The 13,523-nt window shown below is 43.2% G+C and overlaps 2 protein-coding genes across 2 annotated transcripts in view; both read right to left on the reverse strand.

Annotated features, from left to right (window-relative positions):
• The window catches only part of VSTM2L (V-set and transmembrane domain containing 2 like), a 381,776-nt gene that overhangs the window by 135,247 nt on the left and 233,006 nt on the right, over positions 1-13,523 (reverse strand). The gene's annotated exons all lie outside the window — the stretch shown is intronic.
• Positions 1-13,523, reverse strand: part of CTNNBL1 (catenin beta like 1) — a 225,823-nt gene that overhangs the window by 61,921 nt on the left and 150,379 nt on the right. The window contains exon 12 of the mRNA XM_050807117.1: positions 6,527-6,708. Coding sequence (XP_050663074.1) covers positions 6,527-6,708 — 182 coding nt within the window. The remainder of the gene's footprint in view (positions 1-6,526; positions 6,709-13,523) is intronic.

Consider the following 13,523-nt stretch of genomic DNA (forward strand, 5'->3'; position numbering starts at 1 on the left):
GTGTGACATTTGTGATCAGGAGCTGAGGAAGGGCCTGACTCCCAATTTAGCCACTTACCCACTGTATGACCTAAAGCCATGATTTCAGTGAGTCTCACAATGACCCCATCTTCAGAATGAGAAATAACACCAAGCTTGAGGGGCCGTTGTAAGGCTCAAACATGATCAGATATGTAAAGACACTCCTACAAATGCTGAATATAGGGAATAACAAATGAACATATTGGCTGAAATTCTAATGCCTTTTGTTTCAGTCTGTACCATAATCTCCCTCCCACCAGAAGTGCCTTCATCTGTAGGCATTTCTGTTCTTGTGTTCCCTCTAACAATGAAACATTCTTGTCAAGTATGTCTTTGTAATTGTAATATAGTTTTGTGGTAAATATCTATAAAATTGCTTTTTCCTCATGTCTGTTTTCCTCCTTCTTCAAACTGTAACTTTGCTGAGGGCTGGGAGTCTCTCCTACCTGGGTGGTAACTTTGAGAGGACATGAGAATTGGGAGACTAAAGCAGACAGACTTAAGATTGCAGTGAAGTTCAGGAGAGATGATGAGGGCAGAGACAGTGGCAACGTAAAGGACTGGTTAAGAGTTTTTCTAAGGTGAATTCATAGGGCTGACGATCAATGACACATGGGGAATATTAGAGTTATGCATGGCATGTTGATTTCCACAGAGGGTGGTGGGAAGGAGGCTGGTGCCATTTACTAAGCAGAAAAGATGACGGCAGTGAAGGAATGTATATGGTTTTGAACAAGCTGAGTTTGAATATCTGGTGCTGTCTGCTGATTATTAGCTGTGTCAACCAGAGTTTGGGAGTGAGAACTAGATTGAAGATCTGGGAGTCAATAAAGGTTAAAGCTGCAAGAGTAGATGAGATCACCCAAGGAGAATGCATGGAAGGAAAAAAAGGGAACTGGGGGAAGACACTGCCAATCTATTCAAAAACAAATGCCTAAGGGCCAGGCTGAGGAAAGGATCTGGAGATAGAATACTAGGAAGAGCAGTCTAGTCTCCCCCAGGACAAGCCCTGTATTCTGTTCCTTGTCTCCACTGGACCTGTCACATACTAGGTCTCTGTTATATTTTGAACATAGCAGGAGCCCCAGTAAAAGCTGGCCTCAAACAATGCCATGTCATTACAGCCCAGCACGGAGACTTTTAAAAATGTTTCATTTTGTCTATGTTGGCTAAACTCCCTTCTTTTCTGACTGCAGGAAAGGTTTTGCCGTTTCCTTCTTCTAATCCTAGGAGGCGGCGTGGGAGCTCTGACCCGACTTCCTCGCTATTAGGAAGATACACAAGGCAGCTGTATGCTACCTGGCATGTGGAGTCCACCGGAATCACTTATAATTCTTTGCTGATGACAGAAAAGTATTCTTTAAAGCACTGACCTATTATCAACTGCTGTCACTGCTGAAAAGGTAAAAATGCGTGTATATACCTAGCATGCACACCACACACCTACACCCTGCTCAGTAGCTCACCCCCTTAAAGCTCTTAACAGCCTCCAGGGGAACTGTGTTAAAACAGTGCAATTAACTAGAACTGCTACAAACTCAATAACTCACATACCTAATGAAGCAATACGAGGAAAACTGGACTTATTTTAATAAGAATTTTAAAAAGAGACAAGAAGTAAAGGTCAGATGCCATTTCTGGATCCCACCTCTTTTCTTCTTCCACCTCTTTTCTTTTTTCCTCCTATTCTGAAGCAGTTAATACCAAGGAGACAATATATACTGTGCTATTCTTTTAAAACCAAGGAGGCAGCCAATCGTGCTAGTGCACCCAAGGGCAAATCATTTCTTTCCAACCCATCCCCCAAGCTTAGTGCCTGCCCTGATCTATTTCTGAAGGTTTTATTATGCAAACCTGAATGGATTTCAATTATAATAATTCTTTTCCTTCCCCATCCCAAATCACAAAAGAGGAACTAAATTCTAGCATTCTAGGTTGTAAGGGCAGTTTTGCTTTTACTCCCCTCTTTAGAGTCACCTTAATCTAGAAACTCCCATCTCTCAAACCCTTCTGTTGGTTTGGGAACACAGCTGTTTATATGTCACTCACTACTTAGCATAGCTTGACTCCTGACACTCCCATCAATAATGGATTTGCCCACTTGCCCACAGTTATCATGGAGCAATTAGATCACAGGCCAGTAAAACCGACCTACCCTCTCCTGGTCCTCCCACAGTAGAGGTGTGGGCATTTTCTCTGCCTGGCCATCCCCATGGGTATGTGTGACTAAAGCCAGGGTGGGCAGAGGTAGAGACAGTTTAAGGTCTCTTACGGTGCCTGCTTTATTCTGGGGCCTATGCTAAGCATCTACATGTCATCTCATCTGACTCTTGCAAACATCCTTCATGGTAGATTCTAGCCTCATTATTTTACAGATAGGACAAGTGCAGCCCAGGGAGCTTAGGAACTTGCCCAAGATGGCCCAATTGATAAGCAGCAGATCCATCCGTACCACCTCAGGCTGCACTGTGACTTTGGGAGTCAGGGGAAGGCCCTAGGAGGTGACAGGGGCTATGATTGGACCAGGATGGACTTCAAGAGGCAAACCAGAATGTGTGATATTTTGGAGGGACCAAACAGATGCCCCTTTTTCAACTAAGATGGACTCTAAGGTTAAGGAAATAAATGTTACCTACAGGTGGAGGGTTTGGGGCTCAGCTGGCAGAGTAACTCCCTGAATTGCCATGGCTACAAGAAAAAAACACCCTCTTGTGAAACTCCCTACCAATATCAGGCAAATTATCAGACCTCTCCGAACTCTGACTGGACAGAGGATTGGCTCTACAAACATTCTTTTCTGATAAGCAACTGCAGACTTCAACAAGCTCAGAGAGGCTGTACACACACTTTGTGTCTTACAGTTCACCTTTTGACATAAAGAGCCAAATGCTACCTCATTTTAACGCTAAAACCCCGCCCCAGAGTGAACGCGGGATGTGTTACCTATGTTTACCCATTGCGTATGCACTTGACTCCTCTCATAGTATGTGTAACTTTCCCCCCAAAACTGCTGAACGTGTATGACTCTGTTGTCTAATACAGACCTTGTGAGGCCTAAAACCCAACCTGCCCTTTCGCTTTTTGAAGACAGAGCACCGCTGGTACACGCCACAGATTGTCTCTTCCTAGTTTACAAACTCCTATCATCAATAAACCTCTCCTTTCTGCTAGTTAGCCATCCTGGTGCTCCTGTGGACAACAGCGACAAGCCCCTGAAGCTTCACAAGACAGAAAGGCAAGAGTGTGGGGTAGCTCTCTAGAGCTTCTGGACTGGCGAGCTGCTTCCCAGGCCTCAGTGCTCCACCTAGGAGCTGGGCTACCCCTAGGTGCCTGTCATAGGGTGGCCTTGCCTGTAGGGAAAGTCTGTGTACAGCAAAGCTCTTAAGGGTGTGGCTCTAAAGTGGGGGTTCTGCCATAATCTCCAAGCCAATGTGACAGAGTAAAACTTAGGGCTAGCAACCCACTCATTTTAGCTTCCAAACAAGCTGGGGAAACACCATTCACTCTATGTGTATGACTGACTGACAACCATCAATCTGAACTGAAATCAACTGTATTGACTTCAACCTTGTCAGTTTCTGAGGAAAGCCCCAAACCCATGTTTGTCCTCAATGAGCCTTTCAGGGAAATGGCTGTTCATTACACAGTCAAGAAACATTTACTGTGCATCTACCACATGCCAAGCACCATGGGACCAGGCAATGGGATCTAGAGGTGACAAGGCCATTGGTTCCATAATTTCAAGGGCTATGAAGGCAGAGTCCTGAGACCAAGAGTCCACTGAACAGAAGATTCTGTCCTAGTCTAGGGGTTCATGACATGCTTCCCTGAGAAAGTGACATCAAAACTAAGGACCAGGCTGGGCCCAGTGGTTCATGTCTATAATCTAATCCCAGCACTTTGGGAGGCCAAGGCGGGCGGATCACTTGAGGTCAGGAGTTCAAGACCAGCCTGGCCAACAGGGTGAAACCCCATCTCTAATAAAAACACAAAAAGTAGCTGGGCATGGTGGTGGGCGCCTGTAGTCCCAGCTACTCAGGAGGCTGAGGCAGGAGAATCGGTTGAACCTGGGAGGTAGAGGCTGCAGTGAGCCGAGATCATATCATTGCACTCCAGCCTGGGCACCAGAGTGAGACTCTGTCTCAAAAATAAAAAAGAAAAAAAGAAAAACTAAAGATCAAGGACAACCAAAAGATAGCCAGGCAGACAGGTCGGAGAAAATCACTGCACATGGAGGAAGAGCGTGGTGGAAGCCCGGGGACAGGAATGAGCTGGGCACACCCACCAGTGTTCCTGATGCTCTGGGACCACTGTGCTCTAGCTCAGCACACAAATCTGGCCCACTTACGTGAGAAGGGCTGGCACACAGAGGCCAATGAAGAGCACAGTCTTACCCAGAGGATAGGACAAAAAAACCTTGCACAGTGTGCACTGCTCTGCTCTGCCTCCGTTCTCACTTGGCCATTCATGGCCGAAGGTTGGTTTGCAGGAGTGGCAGCCAGCAGGGGTGGCAGGAGTGGAGGGCCATGCTTTCTTCTTGGGGTTCACTTCTGCTATCTGGGTGCTGGTCCACTCAGGATGCAGAGCACATCCTCCCCAGCCATTACAGCCCAAACATGCCATCTAGGAGATGTCTTACCAAGCCATTGCCCTCACTAACATAATGCTATCACATTCCTAATGCGGGTACTCTAAAGCAAATGTACTGTTGCCAGCAGGCCACTGGGCACATTTTTTCAGAAGAAAAGTAGCTGCTCACTGAATCTGTCACTTCCTCCTCTTCTCAGTGCCATGCCAACAGAGCAGGAGCCTGCTAAGGTCTGTTTTCCTTCACACTCTCTTCCAGCACACTCAAGATGCAGCCTCAGGTCTCTCAGTGGAACCCCACAGGTCAGCCACAGCATCAACCCTGAGGAGTGTCCTGGCTCACAGGCAACCCTGACAACCAGGGCTTGTTCCTGAGAATCTGAAGGTGCGCCTATCAGAGCTTCTAGTTCACTAGTCCACTTCCCTCATCTTATAGACCAGAAAGGAAAATGTAGCAAAGGGAAGTTAAGCCAAGGTTCCAAAGTCACACAGCTAGTTAGCTGCAGAACCCACGGCTCGGTTGCTGTCTCAGTTCATCTCCTCTAAAAAAAAAAAAAAGATAAGGATGCCACCAATACTTCATAGGTTGTGAGTTTTAAATATGATAGCCAATAGTGCAGCCGGGCCAGGAAACTGGCAGGCTTTTAAAGAATGGTGACTGTCTGAAAAGTTTATCTTCTAGATCTCCAAGACCCCCTCCAATCCCTCTCCCAGGGACTCATTTTGCTGAATTTTCAGCAGGGAAAATCTAGCTTGGGGTTAACATATTTATAGCTAGCGTTTGGTCAAAATGAGTTAAACTGAAGTCTCTACTTGTTCTCAGGTCTCTAGGCCACAGTATTTGCAAGGCCAGTTCCTCCTTTCTCCAGCCAGATTTCCTGTTGTCTCTGGAGAGTTGATTTGATAGAGAAGGTATCACTGAAGGTAACCACTGAAGGTAGGTCACACTACCTTCCCTTTAGCCACTCCAAGTTGGGAGAGACTAAGCCAAGTCAATTGGAAAAGAGAGAGGCGGGAGTTCTCAAACTTTTGTCTACGAGGGTGAGGAATACAAAAGATCCTGCAGATACCCATGCCAATTCCACCAAGCACTGACAAAAAAAAAGCCTCCTAAACCATGGGACGAACATTGCTTCTGAGAAGACAACCAAATGAGCCAGTCAGCTCAGCTTCTCCTCCTCTCTCAACACACTACCTCCCCACTCCTCTCCACCTGCTCCCCACACTTTAAAATAACCATCCAACCATGTAAATTCCCTGGTGCAAGTGTCTGCCAGGCTCCAGCAGAACTGTCAATGCTCATAAATCCCTGGCCTTCCAGATTGCACTGTGGCTATTTATTGGGGAGAGGGCTGCAGCAGGCCACTAGACAACAGCAGGAAGAGACTGGCCTAGCAGAAACTACTCTGGTTACAGCGTCGCAATTCATGGCAGCATTTTGCAGGAAGTGTGCACCATCAGGGAGGAGAAACATAAAAAGGGGAATCTGGGCTATAAATAGTTTATTTCAGCAATTCCTGATGTTGGCTGAATCATACTTTAGTACAGAAATACACGAAAGCACCACTCTGGAGGTGACATGTGTTGCCACCTCATTACTCTTTTCAAAAGGGTCTTCCATCAGAGAGACACCTCGCTACAAATGATAGTGAAGAAAACAAAACCCTCACACACAGACTTATTAACAGTCCAGAAGGAAATGGAACCACCAGGATTCAAACAAGCAGAGAACTGGTGTAACAAAGGCTATCAGTCACCTGGGGTCTCGTTTTCATTCATGAAAAATAAGAAAATACTAAGAAAAAGGTAGCACTCTTCCTCTCTACCCCCAAACACATCAGAATTTTTCAAAGTAGTTCACATTTCCCTATTTCTCCTAATGCACCTACATTAGGCTGACTCGTCCAGTGAACCCTACCTTCATGTTCCTTCTCAGTGGTTCCCACTTTCTTGATCTTCCTGGGAGATTTCATAAAGAGGGGAAAGATGGTTCGTAAGCCAAGAATGTCAACAAATTTATGGCAGTTGTCTGTGCCTTCGGGGCCAATCATGGCATGGTCCAGCACTTTCAGGGCACTGCTCCGGGAGATCTTCTTTTCCCTGTGAACAAAAGAGGTTTCAGATGAGGTATTTCATGGCGAAATTATAGTGCTTAGGAAAAAAAAAAAAAAGGTATTTGCCGCCGTACACATTGTATATCTAAATGGAAATATTACATACTTGTTAACCATTAGGAGAAGACATTTACAATAGGGTGGACAAATTCTTATGGTCAGAATGATAAACACAAAAGGCAATACTCAAAATTCTTTATGAAGCATTACCACAATTACACATGAAAAATGTACATTAAAAATGACTGGAAAGAAAGAGATTAAAATTATAAGAGATTATTTCATGATGTTGAGATTACAGACATTTCATTATTCTTTTTTCTTTAACAGCTTTATTGAGACAATTCACATACTATACAATTTCTACCATTTGAAATGTACAACTCAATGGGTTTTAGTATATTCACAGATATGTCAGCTACCACCACAGTCAATTATAAAACATTTTCATTACCCTGAGAAGAAACCACCTACTCTTATCACCCCCTACCCTCTTCTTCCCATCCCAGCCCTAGGCAACCACTGATGTACATTCTGTCTTACAGATTTGCCTATTCTAGACATTTCATGTAAGTAGATACCATATATTACATGTTCTCTTATGACTCGCTTCTTTCCCTTGGCAATGTTTTCAAGGTTCATCTACGTTGTAGCATGTATCAGTACTTCATCCCTTTTTATTGCCGAATAACACATGCCACAATTGGTCCATTTATCAGTTGAGGGACATTTGGTTTGTTTCCACCCTTTGGCTATTATGAATAATGCTGCTATCAACATTGTTTGCTTAGTTTCATTTTTGGATTGCTTATTGCAAGTGAATAGAAATAAAACTGGTTTACTTCCTGCAAACTTGCTAAACTTGTTTGTTAGTTCTAATAATCTTTTAGTAGATTCCTTAGGATTTTCTATATATATTATGCTAACTGCAAACAGTTTTACTTCTTCCTTTTTAATATAGATGCCTCTTATTCCATTATATTGCCTAATTGCCTTGGCTAGAACCTCCAGGACAATGCCCAGCAGCAGTGATGAGGGTGAAAATCCTTGTCCTTGTCTTAGGAAGAAAATATCCACTCTTTCACCATGAAGCAGGATGTTAGCTATGGGTTTTCTGCAGAAGCTCTTTATCAATGGTTAAAGAAGTTCTCTTCTATTCCTAGCTGAACTATTGGTATCAAAGAATGTTGGGTTGTGTCAGATGCTTTTCCTGCATCTTATTTTTCCTTTTCCTATATCTCAGTTTCTCATTTTTCCATAATGCACATGTAGAATTAAAAAAGATAAACTATTTTCAAGAAAAAAAAAAAGGTGTTTTTCCTCTTGAAGCAAAAGGTCATAGAATAATAGTGCCACTGGCTGCTATTCTTGCAGATACTTCCCTAGGGATTATAATTTTTCCACAATCTTAATTTTTTTTTTTTTAAATACTCTGAAGTAGAGAGAAGCAAGTCAGTTATTTCCTATCTTGCTACCGCTGGTAAATAAACCAACCAAACCAATATGCAATATTTACTGAGCACCTACTTAGCACTGTGGTAGGCACAAGAGAAAACAGTAAGAAATGGGTTCTGCTTCCAAAAAAGAAGCTAAATCTGGGGAGACCAAAGTAATATGAAAGGATCAGAGAAAAGTATAAATCAGCATATAATTTTTCCCCATGTATTATTCAATCTACAAATATTTACTGGATAACTCTCACATGATTGGGAAAGACTGTGTCCCAGTTCTCAAGCAATTTACATTCTCACAGCAGGAGACAAAGAGAAATTGAGATACCTGTTAATGGTTAGTGTCAAGGAAATAAAACAAGGCCATGTGAAGGAATGACTGGCGTGGATTTCTTAGATTCAGTTATTAAGGAAAGCCTCCTAAGGAGTCACACTGCTGAGTGATAAGATGAATCAGTCATGTACATTTTAGGGGCAAAACAACATTCAAGACAGGAGGAACAGCAAGCACAGAGGTCCTGAAATAGAAATGAGCTGTAGACAGGCAACTGGTGTGTTTGAGGAACACCAAGGAGCAGAGCGTTCCTAGATTCATTCAGGGAGGGAAAGATGGGCTGTATCAAAGGCTGTCACTAGAAGGCATCCAAGTGAAGAAGTGATTCCAGGAGTCACTTCTGGAATGCAATTCAACATGTTGGTTCTGAGATTGTCATGTGTTACATTAAAGTGAGAGGGACAAATTACATGTATTTGGGAGAGTGTGGGGAAAGAATAATCTATATGTAAATATTTAAAATAAATGAACAAATAACTAGGTAACAAAATAATAAGTTAAGTACAGTGGGCACACAAGCAAGGCATGCTTTAGTCAGAGGAAGGAGACAGTTTCTGAAGAGATTCCAGCCTGTCGAAAAAGCAAAAGAAATGGTCACCAGATTCCACCATCAGGAAGCCACTAGCAACCTTCCAGAAAGCAGTGGTAGGGCAGAAGTGGAGCGAAAAGTAAAAGGAGGTGAGAAAGTAAGAGGGGTGAGTGTAGGTTACGCCTTAGTAAAGCCTGGAGGAGGAACCCCATCAGTTTGAGAGGGAAGCCGGGTCGAAATTTTTTTAAACTACTATTTTTAAGAACAGCCAATGGTGATGAGGAGACCAAAGATAAACAAGGGAGAAATAAACAGCTGGAAGGAAGTGACTGGTCTTGCAAGAGAAGGCAGTACTCATCAAAAACGGGGTAATAACCCAGAGCCTTTCATCCAATTTCTCGTGTGAAAGCCAAAGAAAAGGAATCAGAAATAATATCCCCTTTGGACAGTCTTTTGTAGACACAACACTATTAAAACACTGTACTATTAAAGTGCTACTGCTCACAAAGAGTGCTATCCTGGGTCAGACCAGCCAGCCAGGACTGGGTCCCAACAGTGGAGGAAAGGAGAGTAGGTACAAAGCTTGCTGACAATGCCCCTTGGAGCTACAGGCCATCCTAGTTTACTTAGGACTGTCCCACTGAAAGTACCACATCCCAGGACTCCTCAATCCTGGGCAAAGAGAGAGAGCTGGCCATCCTACTTCATGTTAACCTATTCCCATCTTTATTTCCCTTGTGGATCAATCAAAACAATACAAAGATTCACAAATGCCCGTCAATCCAACTATTGAGTTTCAAAGAAAAAAAGGCATATACTATTGAGTGTATGTCTTTATGCAGCAGGCATAATGCTAGCTGCTAGGAACTATAAGGTCCTCTTCTTTAAGCGATTTAAGAAGAGGTAAATAAAAATGCTTTCAAAAGTCTGAAGCAATGGAAATTAAGTCCAAGATGATGAGAAGAGGAGATAATTTGCCTTATCTGGGAGAAGTCAGTCAAGGTGCCAAATGGCAGGTGACTTCTGCACCAAGTCTAAGGAATGAGTATTTGCCAGGCAGAGAAGGAAGAGCGAGGACACTGTTGGGAGTGGCGGGTGTACAGCACGTGCAAAGGTGTGTGCAGCCTGTAGGAGCGTGCCAGCCAGGGAACTAGAGGTAGTTCCGAATGGCCAGTGGTGGAAGATAACTGAGGAGAGGCGGGGAGGAACACGGTCATGACAGGCTCCACCTGTGCTGTCGGAGAACCCAGGCTCCATCCTGTAGACGTTGAGAAGGCGTGAGAATTTCAAATAAGGGAGGGCCCTGGACAGATACATTTTAGAAGGCTTAATCCGGCAGCAGTGTGAAGAAGGGATGGGAATGACAGCACTTGGGGGTAAGGGAGGACAGTTAGGAGACTCTGGCAACAACAAAAATGAGAAATGACCAAAGGTTCTGACTATGGCAATGGTATGAAAGAGGCCTATTTCAGAAAAGCATGAAATCTTAAATATGAGAAGCCAGGTAAACAAGGCTCCAAACTCAGTAGGAAGGAATTTTTTGTATTAAGATGAAAATTCCAACAGAAACTTGTTTTCACTGCAGCTGGATTTTAGCATCTTACAAACTTGAATTTATAAAGGTCATGACTAGGGCAGATAACCATGTGAGCAAAATTTAGGAAATTGAGATATAATATCTGTATTGTTTAGTCACTCAGGAAAAGGCCTCTTGAAATGAATGGCGGTCATAAAATAGAGCACCTTCAGTTACCATTCAGCATACGCTCAAACCATTTCACAAATAACACAGAACTGTTTGAAACACAATTCAAAAGACTCTGGTGCAGCCAAGTCTCTCTTTTTTTTTTTCCTGCCTAAGCAAATTCAACAAACAAAAGATTTTAAAAGTGAAATCCTTCTTCAGGTAGGCAGTGTAAGACACGTTTAGAGGGGGCAGTAATTGCATATTGATCACCATTTAGGCAAGCAGCATGGAGGTGAACTTTGGAATATTCATTGGGCTTGAGTTCAGGCTTTTAGCAATCAATAGCTGTTTAGCCTGACTTTCTTGGGTTGACTTTATTTGAAATATTTATTCTACTGGAGGACAAGTAGTTTATCTTAGTCTTGTCTGGGTTCATCAGGCTGTCGATCACGCCAGGACCAATGTGAATGCCAGCCTCTATAAAACTGGGGGGTTGTGGGAAATGGCTGAGAGTCATCCACTGCTCCCTATTCTGCTAACAGTGAGCCTTCTGATGCGGGAGAAAACGTTTTCTGTTGTAGTTTTAATTAGCTTATTCTTCTTTATTATGCAAAAACACTTTTGCTATAAACATAGATTCTGAGTATGATTTTCTTTGTTCATTTGTTCCCTCATCAAATATTTATGAGGTAGCTAGCAGGTGCCAGATATTAAGTACAGGATGCAGACAAGGCACAGCTCATTGCTCCCAAGGAGTCTGGTCCACAGGGGAGACTGACATGCAGAGAATAGGCAGACTGAGAAAAGCTAAGTCCTATGGTGGAGGTATATACAAAGCAGAGTGAATGCGGGAAGGAGGGCTGACCATGTCTGAGTCAGGGAGGACTCACAAAGGAGATGATGCCTGAACCAAGCTTCAGGGGATGTTTTCCTTGGATAGGCAAAGAGGGAGAGGGTATTTCACGCAGAAGGAAACAAGAGCACATGCAAAGACACGCATAAGCATGGGACATTCAGGGAAGTGGAGCATGGTACTGCTAGAATATAGAGTAAGAGGGGCAGCAGCAAAACATAAGACAGGCTGACTTTTGTGTGTAGGAAAGGTTATGCTTGCCACAGTGTGTTGGACAGTGATGGGGACAGGGGAGCAGAAGGAAGAGAGAAACAATATTAGAGGCAGAAAGACTGGTAAGAAAGGCGGGGGTGCAAAGGGTTGAGTTCTGATTGAACCTGAGATGCCTGTGGAACACGGCAGTGATGTCCAGCTTGAACCTATATGTCTGAAGTCCAGGAATGAAGTTACCAATAGGCAAAATTTTGAAAGAGTCATGAAATCTATGTGCAGTAATTAATCCATGGTGTGAATAAGATTACCCTGGGAGGGTACAGAAAATATTCAGAACAGAAGACTAGGACCCTGAAGGAAACTTACTTGAAGGACAAATGAAAGAGGGAAAATCCTCTCCTTTCCCAGACAAGGGAGACTGAATAATTAAAAAAAAAAAAGCAACAAGGTGTTCTTTAAAAGATTCTGTGAACCAAAAACTAATCCTGGCAAGAAATCTGGATAATGTCACATGAGATCATATTTTGTTTGCTTTACAATGTGCATGATAAAGTTCACTTACATTACACAGCCTGAAATATAAGATCACTTTACAGGATCCAGGATTTCTATGAATTAGACAGTAAGATCAATAGGACCACAGTCAGAGGGTGGGGTGGGTGGAAAACGAAAAACAGAAACAAAAAATAAATAATAAATATGACCACAGGCAATTTCAAGTGACTAATATGATATCACCAAATGCAGTGACAGGAAGAGATGTGCACCATCAGCTCTCATGAACCTATATGAGCCGGCTCCAACACATCACCGCTCGTATCACACCCCCGCCACCACAGACCTCACACTTGGCCATGTGACTGTGTATGATCAATAAACTGTGAATGTAAGTAACGTGCACTTCAGAGGAGAAGTTTTAAGATTTATTGCATTACGTGGTCTCTTCCCTGAACCATGAGATAGGCATGTACCATGAAGCCCTGCTCCTTCAGCCCAAGTCCTGAAATAAAGAAGGTGTAGAGCTGAGCTTCTGATGGCCAGTGATGAATGAACCATGAGTAAAAAATAAACACCTGTCATTGATAGTCCTTGAAATTTTGGGCTTGTTATTCCAACAAATAACAATGTTATGACTGATGCCTGATATGTGATAGAGCAAAGTTGCTAAATATAAGATCAATACACAAAAGTTAATTGCATTACTATCCACCAGGAATAAAGAATAAGAAAATGTAGTTTAAAAAGTGTCATATAGTGCTGCACTTCCACTCTGGGCCAAAATGGGGTAACAAGGACTGGGTTTACATCCTCCCTAACCCTGAAAGTTTAAAAAAAAAAAAAAAGATGAACAAAACAATGCTTTTTAGACACTTTACATCAGGAGGATAACACATGCAATAAGCCCAACTGACTGCCTGGAGAGTTTCCAGGCCTTGGAGAAGGGAGGAGAGAGAGCTAGGAGTCCGGGCAGACCAATGCAGCTAGAGTTCACAGGGCAGAGGACTACAGCAGAGAGCGGCACAGAGGTCTTCAGAGGGCCCCTTCCAGTCTCCAGTACTGACAAGCACAAGCATGTGAGGAAACTAATCACTGCTGCAGAGAGAAGCTGCCTAAGAGAAATAGGAAAAGACAATCCTAGAGCTCACAGAGGGCCAGGAATAGTCTGTATTCCCGCCAGTTACAGTGGAAAAATCTTATTAATTCACAGTGCACCTGGCGGAGTATTAAGATGGG

The sequence above is a fragment of the Macaca thibetana genome, chromosome 10 (assembly GCF_024542745.1).
Source record: "Macaca thibetana thibetana isolate TM-01 chromosome 10, ASM2454274v1, whole genome shotgun sequence".
In the NCBI taxonomy this organism is placed as follows: Eukaryota; Metazoa; Chordata; class Mammalia; order Primates; family Cercopithecidae; genus Macaca; species Macaca thibetana.